This window comes from Anolis sagrei, chromosome 7 (genome assembly GCF_037176765.1).
Source record: "Anolis sagrei isolate rAnoSag1 chromosome 7, rAnoSag1.mat, whole genome shotgun sequence".
Classification (NCBI taxonomy): Eukaryota; Metazoa; Chordata; class Lepidosauria; order Squamata; family Dactyloidae; genus Anolis; species Anolis sagrei.
In genome coordinates, this window is record NC_090027.1 from 40,350,936 (window position 1) to 40,366,886 (window position 15,951).

General features: G+C 46.8%; 1 protein-coding gene across 8 annotated transcripts in view; it reads left to right on the top strand.

Annotated features, from left to right (window-relative positions):
* The window catches only part of DIXDC1 (DIX domain containing 1), a 96,171-nt gene that overhangs the window by 49,512 nt on the left and 30,708 nt on the right, over positions 1-15,951 (top strand). For all 8 annotated transcript variants that reach the window (XM_067470796.1, XM_067470797.1, XM_060787196.2 and 5 more), the window contains exon 6: positions 12,965-13,083. In XM_067470796.1, the coding sequence (XP_067326897.1) occupies positions 12,965-13,083 (119 nt within the window). The remainder of the gene's footprint in view (positions 1-12,964; positions 13,084-15,951) is intronic.

The following is a 15,951-nucleotide window of genomic DNA, read 5'->3' on the forward strand; positions in this document are numbered from 1 at the left end:
TAAGGTCCTGGATTGGGGCATAAGAGCCTCTAAGTGCCAGAGATCCCCAACTTGTGTCTGTGTCATAGCTGGATTGGTATAAATGGTGGGCAAGAGTCCTGAATCGGATAACCGAACCCAGAGCTGTGTTAACTGCAGCAACTCCTGCCACAATGGAAAAGGGTGTTGTTATCTGTCTCCAGCATCACCGGAGAAGCAAAAGGATTTGTGCTTGTGTTTCAAGGGAGAGAATGTCTGCAGGGGAGACACAGCCATTCAAGGGGAGGATTCAGCTTTCGTCAGCATCAAGGCTGATTTGCAACGCTTCCAAAGACGGTGCCGGTTGCGGGTGTCTTCTTTTTGTAAATCTAGGTCATAGACCGAAGAACATTTACAACAGATTAGTCACGCCTTAACGTGCTTCCTTAACCGCCCCGTTGTAGTCACAGCGAGGGTGGCAATGACTTGGGTTTTCCTCTCTCTGGCTTTTTCCGAGCGCATGGCGGTAGATTGCGAGTGGCTTCTGGTTGCTGGTAATAGTTTTGGTTCTTCAGAAGCCGCGTACAGGAAAGACTGCCACCTGCAACCGTAATGTCTCCTGTTCCGGTTCCGGCCCAGCTTATCTATCCGAATGCATCTCTTCCTACGAACCCACCAGGAACTTGAGGCCCTGCTCTCGATCCCACCTACTTCGCAAGCACGTTTGGCGACGACGAGAGACAGGGCCTTCTCTGTGGAGCCCCCTCGGCTGTGGAACTCCCTGCCTAGGGATATTAGATCAATACCCTCCCTCTTGACCTTTCGAAAAAGAGTGAAAACTTCCTCGTTGGAGGAGGCCCTGCTCTCAATCCCAACTGCTTCGCAAGCACGTTTGGCGGGGACGAGAGACAGGGCCTTCTCTGTGGAGGCCCCTCACCTGTGGAACTCCCTGCCTAGGGATATTAGATCAATACCCTCCCTCCTGACCTTTCGAAAAAGAGTGAAAACTTCCTCGTCGGAGGAGGCCCTGCTCTCGATCCCACCTACTTCGCAAGCACGTTTGGCGACGATGAGAGACAAGGCCTTCTCTGTGGAGGCCCCTCGGCTGTGGAACTCCCTGCCTAGGGATATTAGATCAATACCCTCCCTCCTGACCTTTCGAAAAAGAGTGAAAACTTCCTCGTCGGAGGAGGCCCTGCTCTCGATCCCACCTACTTCGCAAGCACGTTTGGCGACGATGAGAGACAAGGCCTTCTCTGTGGAGGCCCCTCGGCTGTGGAACTCCCTGCCTAGGGATATTAGATCAATACCCTCCCTCTTGACCTTTCGAAAAAGAGTGAAAAGTTCCTCGGAGGAGGAGGCCCTGCTCTCGATCCCACCTACTTCGCAAGCATGTTTGGCGATGACGAGAGACAGGGCCTTCTCTGTGGAGGCCCCTCGGCTGTGGAACTCCCTGCCTAGGGATATTAGATCAATACCCTCCCTCCTGACCTTTCGAAAAAGAGTGAAAACTTCCTCGTCGGAGGAGGCCCTGCTCTCGATCCCACCTGCTTCGCAAGCACGTTTGGCGACGACGAGAGACAAGGCCTTCTCTGTGGAGGCCCCTCACCTGTGGAACTCCCTGCCTAGGGATATTAGATCAGTACCCTCCCTCCTGACCTTTCGAAAAAGAGTGAAAACTTCCTCGTCGGAGGAGGCCCTGCTCTCGATCCCACCTACTTCGCAAGCACGTTTGGCGACGACGAGAGACAGGACCTTCTCTGTGGCGGCCCCTTGGCTGTGGAACTCACTGCCTAGGGATATTAGATCAGCAACCTCCTTCCTGACCTTTGGAAAAAGAGTGAAAACTTGGCTCTTCGAGCAAGCATTCGGAACCTCGGGATAAACAGACAAACTTGAATTGGAAAATGACCCAGGAACTGCCAAGACGATGGAACGGATGAAGTTTAGAATGAGAGGACATAGTTTTTAAATTTTTATTCATTGTTTTTATGTTTCTAAATGTACTATAATGTTTCTTTTTTTGCTTTTTATCAATATACGTATTTTATATATGGCATCGAATTGTGCCGACTTTGTATGCCGCCCTGAGTCGCCTTCGGGCTGATATGGGCGGGATAGAAATAGTGCAAATAAATAAATGTTCTGAATCAGTCTAAAGCCAGTGTTAGAGCATGCAAAGAATCAGTGAGTGTGTGTCAACTGTAAAATAAGATGCATGTAGCCGATTGGTCAGGCTATGCCCAGGTAGATGGCCGAGCCTGGGACTTTTGGATACTTTTACATTTTTGTTCAGGCTCGAGCTATGCAAGTGCAGGGAGAGACAATTTGAAGAAAGACAGTTTGGAGTGTACTCGTGCTTCTTGGGCTGTTGAAGAAATTTATCCACATGGACAAAATAAATACCATTTTAAATCTATATAAATAAAAATGTAATGTTCGTTTGTGGGATTAACATAACTCAAAAACCACTGGACGAATTGACACCAAATTTGTACACAAAACACATAGCAAGCCAACAACCAACCATCCTTCGTAAAAACACTGAAAAACACAGGAGAAGATACTTAAAAAGCCATTTAAAAATACATTACAACACATGTGCAAAACTACATATCTACTGTATATGCAAACACACATAAATACACATATGCACAAATATATACACACACAAAACACAAATAAACAGACTGGGCCACAGCAACTCATGGCTGGGGACGGCTAGTCTATATAAATAAAAATGTAATGTTTATTTATGGGATTGACATAACTCAAAGACCACTGGACAAATTGACACCAAATTTGGACACAACCCACCTATCAGGCCAATGAGTGACCATCACTCATAAAAACACTGAAAAACACAGCAGAAGAGACTTAAAAAGCCAAAAAACAAAATTTACAATGCAACGCATGTGCAAAACCATCTCTCTCTCCCTCTCTCTCTCTCTCTCTCTCTCTCTATATATATATATATATATATGCACAAACACACATATACACAAATATATACACACACATATATACACATACAAAACACATATACACAGACTGGGCCACAGCAACCCGTGTCAGGGGACGGCTAGTATCTCATAAAAGGCCATTATGTGAGTTGATGCAACTGATCCCATTGTACATAGGTTGTTCTGAACTTCGAAGAGTAAACTACTTGTTCTTTACTGTTCACCTGTTTATTTTACATTACGCCACAGAAAGCATTTAATTTATCATCTGGGAAATTCATGGCATCTCTTGAGAAGATAGCAACTCCACGGTTGGCTCAAGGGAATGGCCTTTCTGCCGAACACAGATTGCTGGACAGAATTTGTTGATATATTTCTAGCAGAGTGCATCTGTTTGCATCGAGCATGAAAGTTGTAATGTTAGAGACCCTAACTGGAGTCTCAATACTAAGGTCCAGGTCACGGGAGGCGCAAGAAATGATTCAGTCCCAGGAGTAAGATCAAAAGCAAGGTTTTATTTTCATCATAGCCATAGGAAGTCGGACAGTCGAGTTGAATGCACGCAGGCACCAACGCTTGCAAGAGACTGCCGCCCCATCCTCAGTTTTTGTAAACTTTTATATCCTCAGGTAAACAAGAATATTTTTGTCATGGAAAGTACCTTGACCTTTACTCTTCCTATCCCCCTCCCATCAACCTCTTGATGGAAAGTGCCTTCTCGCACCTGCAGACTTTGCGCTTAACCACAAACCAATTTCCTATGTAAGCTTGCTAATATAGCAATTTTTCAAAAAGCCAAAACCTTGAACTTTGCATGACCTCTATACTAACATTTCGGTTAAAGCTTTTAATTTTTAATATTTCTTAGGCTTATGCCTCCTTCAGTAACATGACCCAAATCATTTGTTTATATTGTCAAACACCAGGAAAGGGAGTACGAAGCATGCTAGGTGCCTCAACTGCAGCTTTCCAAAGGTGTATGCTTATTGGATCTGGGAAAAGTTGAGGGTTAATTGCAATGTCCTCCCCAAACTTGGTACCAGTCCTCAATTCATCTCTTCAAATCTCTACAGGGTTGCCAGGAAAGAGACAAATAGTTATAGGTACAAATACAGTGTCAGTTTGCGCACATTAATAAGTGGCCAGTAGTGGGATGAGGGCATAGTGGGTTAAACTGCTGAGCTGCTGAATTTTCTGACCAAAAGGTTGGCGGTTCAAATCTGGGGAGTGGGGTGAGCTCCTGCTGTTAGCCACAGCTTCTGCCAACTAAGCAGTTCAAAAACATGCAAATGTGAGTAGATCAATAGGTACCACTTCTGCGGGAAGGTAATAGAACTCCATGTAGTCATGTTGCCACATGACCCTGGAGGTGTCTATGGACAACGCGGGCTCTTTGGCTTAGAAATGGAGATGAGCACCAACCTCCAGAGTCGGACACGACTGGACCGAATGTTGGGGAAAAACCTTTACCTATTATTGGCATGAGATGGATTGAGAGCTACTGTTCCAAACAGAGGCAGTTGTACTCCTCCGTGGCTGGGATGCAGTTTGCATCCCAGGCACAACATGCTTGCTTTTCCAGTGGCTCCTGACTCCAGGCTCTCAGGCCCAAATGTCTTACGGATCAATGTGAAGCGCACTTGTTTTGGTCCTGTCCCTGCGCTTCCTCTTTGCTGTGAGACCTTTGGGCACGACCAGGGCAGCTGCTGCCAGTTGCAATGGAGGGGAGAAGTGTGACTGCTGGAGTGGACTTGTCTGATCTCTCTCTGGCTCTGTGCCCTGTCTTTCCCAGCTGTGAAACATGTGCCTCCGAACCCTTGGGCCACAAGGAGGGAACCCCATGACTGGGAGGAGCAACAAGATTTCAATCGGATCCCTTTTGCAGATGCCAGTTATTGCCCTGCTTTGAGCTTTCTTGGCCTGCTCTGTGTTGCTTCTTCTAATGAAATGTGCCTTCGCTAATCTCTTTCGCTTCTACACTCACACGCTGAGCAGCCTTGTCTGTTCTTGCTCTTAAATCAAAACTTCAGGGCTCTTCCTTCCAAAAACCAAAATCAAACAACAGTGAATTTATTATTATTATTGAAAGTGGGCTGGGTGGGGGCAGAGAGAGAAATGCCACCGTTTTATCGATTCCTGAAATCTATTGATACATGTGTTTTGGTGTCACTGCTTTGGGTTTGGAACAGAAGATGGATTAGAGGAATTGTCCTAGTGATGCCGCTTTTTCCTCTAACTGTAAAACACATCATCTTCCTTCCTTCCTTCCTTCCTTCCTTCCTTCCTTCCTTCCTTCCTTCCTTCCTCCTCCCTCCCTCCCTTCCTCCCTTCTTTCCTCCCTCCCTCCCTCGTTTCCTTCCTTCCTTCCTTCTTTACTCCTTTCTTTCTTTCTTTCTTTCTTTCTTTCTTTATTTCCTGACTTCTTTCCTTCCTTCCTTCTTTCCTCCTTTGCTTGCTTCCACCTTTCCTTCCTTCTTTCCTGCTTTCCTCCCTTCCTTCCTTCCTCCCTTCCTTCCTTCTTTCCTGCTTTCTTCCCTTCTTTTCTTCCACCTTCCCTCCTTTTTTCCTGCCTTCTTTCTTTCTTTCCTTCCTTTTTTCCTTTCCTTCCTTCTTTAATCCCTTCCTTCTGCCCTCCCTCCCCCTCCCTCCCTCCCTTCCTTCTTTCCAGCCTCCCTCCTTCCATTCATCCTTTCCTTCCTTCCTTCTTTTTTCCTGCCTTCTTTCCTGCCTTTTTTCCTTTCTTTTCACCTTCCTTCCTTCCTTCCTTCCTTCCTTCCTTCCTTCCTTCCTTCCTTCCTTCCTTCCTTCTTTCCTGCCTTCTTTCCAACCTCCCTCCTTCTCTTCTTTCTTTCCTGCCTCATTTCCTGCCTTTTTTCCTTTCTTTTCCCCTTCCTTCCTTCCCTTCATCCCTTCCTTCTTTCCTTCCTTCCTTCCTTCCTTCCTTCCTTCCTTCCTTCCTTCCTTCCTTCCTTCCTGGCCTCTCCTCCCAGCCTTCCTTCACTTCTCTCTCCTCATCGACCATCCCTCTTTTCCTTCACTCTGTGCTTTGGTATCTTTAGAGAATAGCTTTCTGCCTCCCCGCAGCCCTAGTGACAGTGAGAGGGAGACGGCGGCAGAGCTGCAGAAAGCCAGGCAAGGAGCAACGCGCATCACCCACATCCCCGGCACTCCTCCTCCTCCTCCTCCTGGCAGTAGCAGCGCATGTACACAGGCAGCCAGCCACACACACACAGAGGACTGCCTGCCTGCTTCCTTGGAGATAGCATCCAAGATCGGAGGAGCATCTCTTCTCAGGGATTTGGAGATCAGGATGGGATGAAGGAGCTGGGACCGCCGTTGCGCTGTTCTGTTCCAGGAAGAATTTGGGCATACGTCAGAGCAAGATGCAACTGTGCAAAACAAACAACACCCCAACCAGGCGACCAAGCTGTGCTGAATTTTCAGTCCCTGCCTCCTCCTCCTCCTCTTCCTCCTCCTCCTCCTTCTTCCCAAGACTGCAGATTTATCACCGACCTGCTGCTTCTCCCAAAAGAAGCTCTGCTCTTCCTCTTCCCTCTGCCTCCTCATTTGCTCTCCTGTCCTCCCGCTGCTCCTGCTGCAAATGAATTTCTTGGCTCGCATGGGGACGTCTGCCTGGCAAACGTTGCTCCGGTAGTTTGACAGCCGCCTGACGGACTGTCCTTGGCGCAGACTCTTCTGAGGCACGTGAAGAAGAAGAAGGAAAAAGAGAAGGGATGAAGCACAGCCACCAGAGACCCAGGCTGCTCCTTAGGAGACCGGCAGTGTGAGGGCAGAGGTCAAAGGGGACCATGGGAGGGAAGCAGGTCAAATGGTGAGCCACAGAGCGTTTGGTGTCATGCTTTGCTTTGGGTGGGAGAGGCAGGTTGTGGGTGGAGATGGGCAGCAGAGGCAGGCTTGGTTGCTAGCCTCAGATTTCCCGGAAGGAATTTTGCATTGCTGTTTTCCTGTGCTATAAACCCCTCCTGGAATTAGATTTCATTTTCCAGACCCTAATTTCCTCTGTATTGTTAAATATTTGATGACAATTTGGGTGTCAGTTGCTTTTTTAAACCCCACCTTGTTGAGAATTGAAGGCCAAGACGGTGTTTTCCGATTTGCCTTTAACTCATGAAGTAGTGTGTCGAGTGAATGGGGGTGGCCCTTGACCTGTGTTTTGGGTATTCTGGTGCACTTTGACCTGATGGAGCACCTTTTCTTTCGTCATTTCTGTGGTGAGATGGACAGCTGTTGCTGCCTTTGCAGCTGAGCTGTGGCACAGTGACCTGGTGTGCTGAAAAACCACCTCAAAACCAATCTGAGGTTGGTCTTAAAGTCCCTCTCAGGTTGGTCTTAAAATCCCTCTAAGGTTGGTCTTAAAAGCCCTCTGAGGTTGGTCTTAAAGTCCCTCTGAGGTCGGTCTTAAAATCCCTCTAAGGTTGATCTTAAAAGCCCTCTGAGGTTGATCTTAAAATCCCTCTAAGGTTGGTCTTACAATCCCTCTGAGGTTGGCCTTAAAATCCCTCTGAGGTCGGTCTTAAAATCCCTCTGTCTTAAAATCCCGCTGAGGTTGGTCTTAAAAGCCCGGAGGTCGGTCTTAAAAGCCCTCTGAGGTTGGTCTTAAAATCCCTCTAAGGTTGGTCTTAAAATCCCTCAGAGTTTGGTTTTAAAATCCCTCTGAGGTCGGTCTTAAAATCCTTCTCACGTTGGTCTTAAAATCCCTCTGTGACCACAATTTGAAATGTGGCTGAGCATGATGTGTTCTGTGCTGACCCCAAGGGACTTCTAAAAGGCTTGTGGGGAGAGCTCTCTTTCCGAAATCGAACAAAGCGTGGCTTCTGTGGGCCAAGGCTGGCAGGTGGCTGCCGCTCCCAGCAACCTGTTGCCCGCTCATTGCTGCCATTTCCCACCTGCATCCTGCTCTCGCTTTGATTTGTCTTCACTGTTGGATGGGTTCCCTCGTGCCTGTGCCTTCAACAGAAGCCTGCCTGGCGCACAGATGTTTCAATATATGAAAACAGTTCTGGGCTCAAGGTACAGTGACAGACAGCAGCTTCGTTTTGGGAGGTTCTTTTTCTTTCTGTGGGTTTTGACCCGAGGAGTGACAGCTGGGTAGGGAATCCCTGCCTCCAAACAGGTTGAGATGGTGCCTTGGATCGCTCCTTTCAGAGCTTAGATTAAAATCCAGAGTAGACTTACTGTCCTACTGATATGTATGCAGCCTAGCAAGCAGCAAGTAACCCTCAGTCAATATGAGTAATGTTCAGGGGTCATAAGAGATGTAATTTGGGAGACGTTGCATGGGAAGGAGGGAGGAATACGTATGTATGTAGCTTGGTAGGTAGATAGCTAAATAGGCTGGAGAGAGAGGTGTAGATGGATGGATTAATAGATAGATAGATAGAAAGAGAGAGAGAGAGAGAGAGAGAGATAAGCTGCCTTGAGTCTCCTGCGGGGTGAGAAAGGTGGGGTAAAAATGAAATAGATATAGATAGATAGATAGATAGATAGATAGATAGATAGGAGAGGTGTTGATGGATGAATTGATAAAATAGGTAGAGGGGGGAAAGAGATGTGTAGATTGATGGATGGATGGATATATATAGATAGATAGAGTGAGAGAAGGGGATGGGTAGATGAATGAATAAGATAGGTAGAGGGGGAGAGAGTGGTGTAGATAGATGGATGGATGGATGGAGAGAGAGAGATGAGGGTGATGAATAAGATAGGTGGGGGAGAGAGGTTTGGATGGATGGATGGATGGATAGATAGATAGATAGATAGATAGAGGGAGGGAGGGAGGGAGGGAGAGAGAGAGATAGGAGGGATAGATAAGAATAAGATAGGTGGGGGAGAGGTTTGGATGTATGGATAGAAAGATAGATAGATAGATAGATAGAAGAATGGAGGAGAGTGGTGCTGATGGATGGATGGAGGTAGATAGATGAGGGATGGATGGATGGATGGATAGATGGATGGATAGAGGAGGAAAAGAGCAGTGTACATAGATGAATAAATAGGTAGGTAGGTAGGTAGGTAGGTAGGTAGGTAGGTAGGTAGGTAGGTGGATGGATAGGATAGGATAGGTAGAGGTGGATAGAGTGGTGCTGATGGATGGATGGAGGTAGATGAGGGGTGGATGGATGGATAGAGGAGGAAAAGAGCAGTGTAGATAGATGAATGGATGGATGGATGGATAAGATAGGTAAAGGGGGTAGAGTGGTGGTGATGGATGGATGCATGGATGGATGGAGGTAGATAGATGAGGGATGGATGGATGTGTGGATGGATAGAGGAGGAAAAGAGCAGTGTAGATAGAGGAATAGATAGATAGATAGATAGATAGATAGATAGATAGATAGATAGATAGATAGATAGATAGAGGGAGAGATAGATAGAGGGAGAGATAAATGGATGGATAGATGGGAAGGTAGGTAGATATGGGGGGAGAGAGGTTTAGATGGATGGATGGACGGACAGACAGATGAGGAATAGATGGATAGAGGGAGAGAGAGTAGTGTAGATAGATGAATAGGTATGTAGGCAAATGGATGGATAGATGGATGGATTTTGCAATGAAATATACAGGTATGAGAGAGAGAGAGATATGGATGAGTAGTTAGGTAGATATAGGAGGAAAGAGGTGTAGATGGATGGATGGATGGATGGACAAACAGATGAGGGATGGATGGATGAATGAATAGAGGGACTGAGAGAGCAATGTAAGATGAATAGATAGATAAAGATAGGCAAATAGATGGATGAGTCAATTAAGGAATTTTACAATGAAAGTTTCTGAAAGCAGGGATAATCATGTCACCCCTTCCTCTCTTGTTTATTGCTGTTACTGTTCTCTTCCTGGGTATATTGATGCATGGAGGTCTTACCTTGCTATCGTGGCCGTTGCACTGACCATGTCCAGAGCCAGATATATCCAACAAGGACTAAATAGCCAGGCCTTAGTCCACATTGCATGGATGGCATAGCCCAGCCCAGCTCAGACCATTGGCCCTTCTGTGGCTGATGTGTGTCATGCCTGGATTTGTGATCCTGGTTTTGCATTCCCTTTCTGACTTGCATTTTGATGTGTCTGAGTGCTGCTTAGGAATAAGAGGAACGGGCTGGAATTCGGGGATGGTTCTTGCTTTGGGAATGCAAGAGGGACTGCTTCCAGCAACAGGTCACCTTTGTGCCAAGAGCATGGAGTGCTTTGACGTGTGGTGTTTATGTGTGTGTTTATGGCCATCTGCATTCCAAAAGACCTAACCCTTGGCACTCCGGCTGTGAGACCGAACTCAAAAGTATTGGCAAGAGGAGGAAAAAGCATCTTCTGTTTTCGTTTTGATGCAATTGTCTTTCCTTTAGTTCCCCTCCTTCTCCGTCTTTTGTTTGCTCCATCTTTTGTTTTCCTTTTCTGGGAAAATGATAACATTAACTCTTGCAAGGGGGAAATCCTTTGGGGACCTGTTAAATGGGTCAATGCATTTCAAATGCCTCTCGATGTTGTCTGGGAGATTGAGACTGTAAGAATTTCAGATAAGGGTGGGAGAAGCAGAAAGGGTGAATAGTTGGGCAAAAGAGAAAGAGAAAAGCATTTGAAAGAAATGGAAAAGATGAGGCTGGGCAGAAGAATTTAAAATCAGATCATGAGTCGGTGTCTTCTGTCTCACGAGAATTCACAGCTTGCTAAAAATAATCGAGTCGACTTCTGTTTTCAGATTCACATGGATCTTGGAAACAAGGACCAAATGGGAAATATGGGATATTTTGGGGAAGGAGTTGTTTGCAACTTTCCACTGCCAATAAAATAGAGAACAAAGTGTTTCTAAGCAAGTCTTGTGATGTAGATGCAATTATTTTCTATCAGTGTGAAGCTTATTTATTTACTAGCTTGGGGACCCAGCGCTGCCTGGGTTATTTGAGAAAGGAATTGTGTATCAAGTTTGGTCTTTATCAGTTATTTATATGGCTCGCAGTGGTCTCAGGAAGTTAGTGAAGGTACTGCAAGTCCCATCATCTGTGGCCCATCCTCCTCCAAACAGCACTGGGATGTAGAATGGCTCATGGGGGCTCTGTGTGCCAAGTTTGGTCTTGATCGGTCATTAGATGAGGGTTGCAGCAGTCTTGGGTAGGGAGTGGAGGGACCTGAAGTCCCATCATCCATGTTCTGTCCTCCTCAAAAGTGCACCAGTATGTAGAATGGGTCATGGGGGCTCTGTGTGCCAAGTTTGGTCTTTATCAGTCTTTGTTGGGGACCACAGTGGTCTGTCAGAACCGAAGGGTTTTGAAAGTACTACAAATACCATCATCCGTTGTCTGTCCACTCCCAAACCATACCAGAACGTAAAATACATCATGGGGATTATGTGTGTTAAGTTTGGTCCAGGTCTGTCGCTCGTGCAAGTCTCTGTGGCCTGTGAAAGTGAGAGCCAATCAGAAAGCTGCCACATACACTTCCGTGTTGAGGGGGGAAAGGAAAGGGAAAGAGACTGAGGCTGTTGAGAGGAATACAGAAAGGGACTGAGGCTGTTGAGGGGGAAAAGGAAAGGGACTGAGGCTGCCGAGGGGTAAAAGGAAAGAGACTGAGGCTTCCGAGGGGTAAAAGGAAAGAGACTGAGGCTGTTGAGAGGAATACAGAAAGGGACTGAGGCTGTTGAGGGGGAAAAAGAAAGGGACTGAGGCTGCCAAGGGGGAAAAGAAAAGAGACTGAGGCTGCCGAGGGGTAAAAGGAAAGAGACTGAGGCTGTTGATGGAGAAAAGAAAAGGGACTGAGGCTGTTGAGAAGAATACAGAAAGGGACTGAGGCTGTTGAGAAGAATACAGAAAGGGATTGAGGCTGTTGAGGAGGGAAAAGAAAGGGACTGAGGCTGCCAAGGGGGAAAAGAAAAGAGAAAGGTAAAAGGGGTAAAAGGAAAGAGACTGAGGCCGTTGATCGAGAAAAGGAAAGGGACTGAGGCTGTTGAGGGGGAAAAGGAAAGGGACTGAGGCTGTTGAGGGGGGAAAGGAAAGGGACTGAGGCTGTTGAGAGGAATACAGAAAGGGACTGAGGCTGTTAAGGGGGAAAAAGAAAGGGACTGAGGCTGCCAAGGGGGAAAAGAAAAGAGACTGAGGCTGCCGTGGGGTAAAAGGAAAGAGACTGAGGCTGTTGATGGAGAAAAGGAAAGAGACTGAGGCTGTTGATGGAGAAAAGGAAAGGGACTGAGGCTGCTGAGGGGGGAAAAGGAAAGAGACTGAGGCTGTCGAGAGGGAAAAGGAAAGGGACTGAGGCTGTCGATGGAGAAAGGGAAAGGGACTGAGGCTGTCGAGGGGGGAAAGGAAAGGGACTGAGGCTGTCGAGAGGGAAAAGGAAAGGGACTGAGGCTGTCGAGAGGGAAAAGGAAAGGGACTGAGGCTGTCGAGAGGGAAAAGGAAAGGGACTGAGGCTGTCGAGGGGGGAAAGGAAAGGGACTGAGGCTGTCGAGGGGGGAAAGGAAAGGGACTGAGGCTGCTGAGGGGGGAAAGGAAAGGGACGGAGGCTGCCCAGAGGGGAAAGAAAAGATACTGAGGCTGTTGAGGGGGAAAAGGAAAGAGATTGAGGTTGTTGAGGGGTAAAGGGAAAGAGACTGAGGCTGTTGAGGGGGGAAAGGAAAGGGACTGAGGCTGTTGAGGGGTAAAAGGAAAGGGACTGAGGCTATTGAGGGGGGAAAAGAAAGGGACTGAGGCTGTTGAGGGGGGAAAGGAAAGGGACTGAGGCTGCCAAAGGGCAAAAGAAAAAAGACTGAGGCTGCCGAGGGGGAAAAGGAAAGGGCCTGAGGCTGTTAGGAATGGTGGGAGTTTTGGACTTCAGGTCCAAAACACCTGGAGGGAGGCCCCTACTTTGACCATGCCTGGTGTATAATCTATTGATTTTTCTTTCCAGTCTCTCTTGAGTAGTCCTTTTTCTCCCTTCTATGATTTTGTTATAACCTTTTTTGCTGTGCCAACCTGTATATTGGCATATCTGGCATTGTGTTGTTGTGGGGATGAATCATTCTGTTGACCTCCCTATCTCTCTCTCTCTCTTGCAGCCTCACGTCTCCCAGCCCTATAAACAGCACAAAGAGTGAGTCCAGCGCCACTCCGTCGGAGGAGAAGGTGGGGTACGACGCTGTTCGTGAAGAAGATGACGACGCGGACACCAGGACAGGTTAGGAGGCAAACTGCCCATCAAACTGTTCCCATAGGCAGTTATTGCTTCTTTGTCTGGCACACTGTGGGGTGGATAGGTTCTTACTGCCTGGGGGGAATCCTTTGTTGGGAGGTGTTAGCTGGCCCTGATTGTTTACTGTCTGGAATTCCCCTGTTTTTTGGCAATCAGGTTTTTCTGGCAACAAAGGATTCCTCCAGGCAGGAAGCAGCCAGGCTTTGAAGCTGCAAGACCATTCAATACTAATTAAGGTGCCCAATTGCAACATTCACACTTGCCAGAAACAGACAAGAGTTCTTTCTCCCACCCTGGACATTCGACAGATACATAAACCTAGTTTCCAACAGACCTCACAATCTCTGAGGATGCCTGCCATAGATGTGGGCAAAACATCAGGAGAGAATGCTTCTGAAACATGGCTACACAGCCCGGAAAACTCACAGCAACCCAGTGATTCCGGCCATGAAAGCCTTCAACAACATAATGATAATAATAATGCCAACTACAGAGAAAGTGGTTTGACCTCCATTGAAATCTGCAGCCGAGTGGGGGATTTGGACCCGGCTCTTCCTGGTCCCAATTTGACCCCATAACCACATACAGCTTTCCCATAATGGCGATTTAAGTCATTTTATCTGCCCAGGCTTTGAATGTTGACTCTAGAAGCGACTCTTCCAGCTTTCCGTACAAAAATAACACACTGACTGCAGATGCATTCCAGAGCATGCCGAAATATCCTGGACTGAAATGCCCTCCGTTTTGGCCCCGTTATGACAACTTGTGCAGTTTTTCCACCAGTTCCAGGAATTCCTAAGAAAAAACAACAACCAAGGGATGAAACAAGAAAAAAGCGATGTTTCTCCGTGCAGATGGTGTGAGCACAAGGCTAAGACGTGTCTGGTTTGCAATCCGAAGCCCACAGAGACTGAGACAACGTCTGTGGCCGTCTCAGGGGGAGGAAAAGATCCCAGCGAAGTCTCCTTTTATTTTGTTCACAGCGTAGAGGAAGGGGGTGCTTTGTCCTTACAGACGGGGGCTCGACGAGAACCTCAAAACAAAAGCCTTGAAAACCCTCTTGTCTGAGTCGAGACTTGGTTCATAATGCAGCTGAGCTGGAGCGGAGCCTGGGAAAAAAGCCTGGGGGTCTTTGGGTGCACCCACAATCCCTTTGCAAAATATAAACAGATCCGACACACGTTAAACCTAGAGTATTATATTTAAATCTGGTGTTTTCAAAGCATTCCATAACTCTTGTCGTTTCAGCTTTTGCAACAGCATTTCCCAGGCAGAGTTTTGGAGGAAAAAACTTTTTTTATGTATGCTCCCATTAGAAAATGCATAAAGATGTGGGTGAACTACAATTCCCAAAAATTGTAGGTCGATCCTCCCCAAACTCTCCCAGTATGCACAGTTGGTCATGTTGGGTCTGTGTGCCAAGTTTGGTTCAGATCTGTCATTTCTTGGATTCAGTGTTCTCTGAATACAGGTGAACTATAATTCCCTGATGCCTGTGTCAATCATCCCTAGACCCTACTATTTGTAAAGTTACCTGTGTTGGGTGTGTCTGGCAAATTTGGTCCAGATCCATCATTGGTGGGGTTCATAATGGCCTCTGGATGCAGGGTGAACTACAACTCCCATATGCCAAGGACAATCACCCCCAAAGTCTACTAGTATCCCTAGTTGGCCATGTTGAATTTGTGTGCCAACTTTGGTCCAGTTCTGTCATTTAATGGGTTCAGTATTCTCTGAATACAGGTAAACTATAACTCCCTGATGCCTGTGTCAATCACCTCAGATCCTGCTATTTGTAAAGTTACCTTTGTTGGGTCTGTGTGGCAAGTTTGGTCCAGATCCATCATTGGTGGGATTCAGAATGGTCTCTGGGTGCAGGGTGAACTACAACTCCCATATGCCAAGGACAATCACTCCCAAAGTCTACTAGTATCCCTAGTTGGCCATGTTGAATTTGTGTGCCAACTTTGGTCCAGTTCTGTCATTTAATGGGTTCAGTATTCTCTGAATATAGGTAAACTATAACTCCCTGATGCCTGTGTCAATCACCTCAGATCCTACTATATGTAAAGTTACCTGTGTTGGGTCTGTGTGGCAAATTTGGTCCAGATCCATCATTGGTGGGGTTCATAATGGTCTCTGGATGCAGGGTGAACTACAACTCCCATATGCCAAGGACAATCACCCCCAAAGTCTACTAGTATCCCTAGTTGGCCATGTTGAATTTGTGTGCCAACTTTGGTCCAGTTCTGTCATTTAATGGGTTCAGTATTCTCTGAATACAGGTAAACTATAACTCCCTGATGCCTGTGTCAATCACCTCAGATCCTACTATATGTAAAGTTACCTGTGTTGGGTCTGTGTGGCAAGTTTGGTCCAGATCCATCATTGGTGGGGTTCAGAATGGTGTCTGGATGCAGGCTGAACTACAACTCCCATATGCCAAGGACAATTACCCCCAAAGTCCACTAGTATCCCTAGTTGGCCATGTTGAATTTGTGTGCCAACTTTGGTCCAGTTCTGTCATTTCCTGGATTCAGTGTTCTCTGAATACAGGTGAACTATAACTCCCTGATGCCTGTGTCAATCACCCCCAGACTCTGCCAGTATGCAAAGTTACCTGTGTTGGGTCTGTGTGGCACATTTGAGCCAGATCCTTCATTGGTGGGGTTCAAAATAGTCTCTGGATGCAGGGTGAACTACAACTCCCATATGCCAAGGAAATCGCCCCCAAAGTCCACTAGTATCCCTAGTTGGCCATGTTGCATTTGTGTGCCAACTTTGGTCCAGTTCTGTCATTTCCTGGGTTCAGTATTCTCTGAATACAGGTAAACTATAACTCCCTGGTGCCTG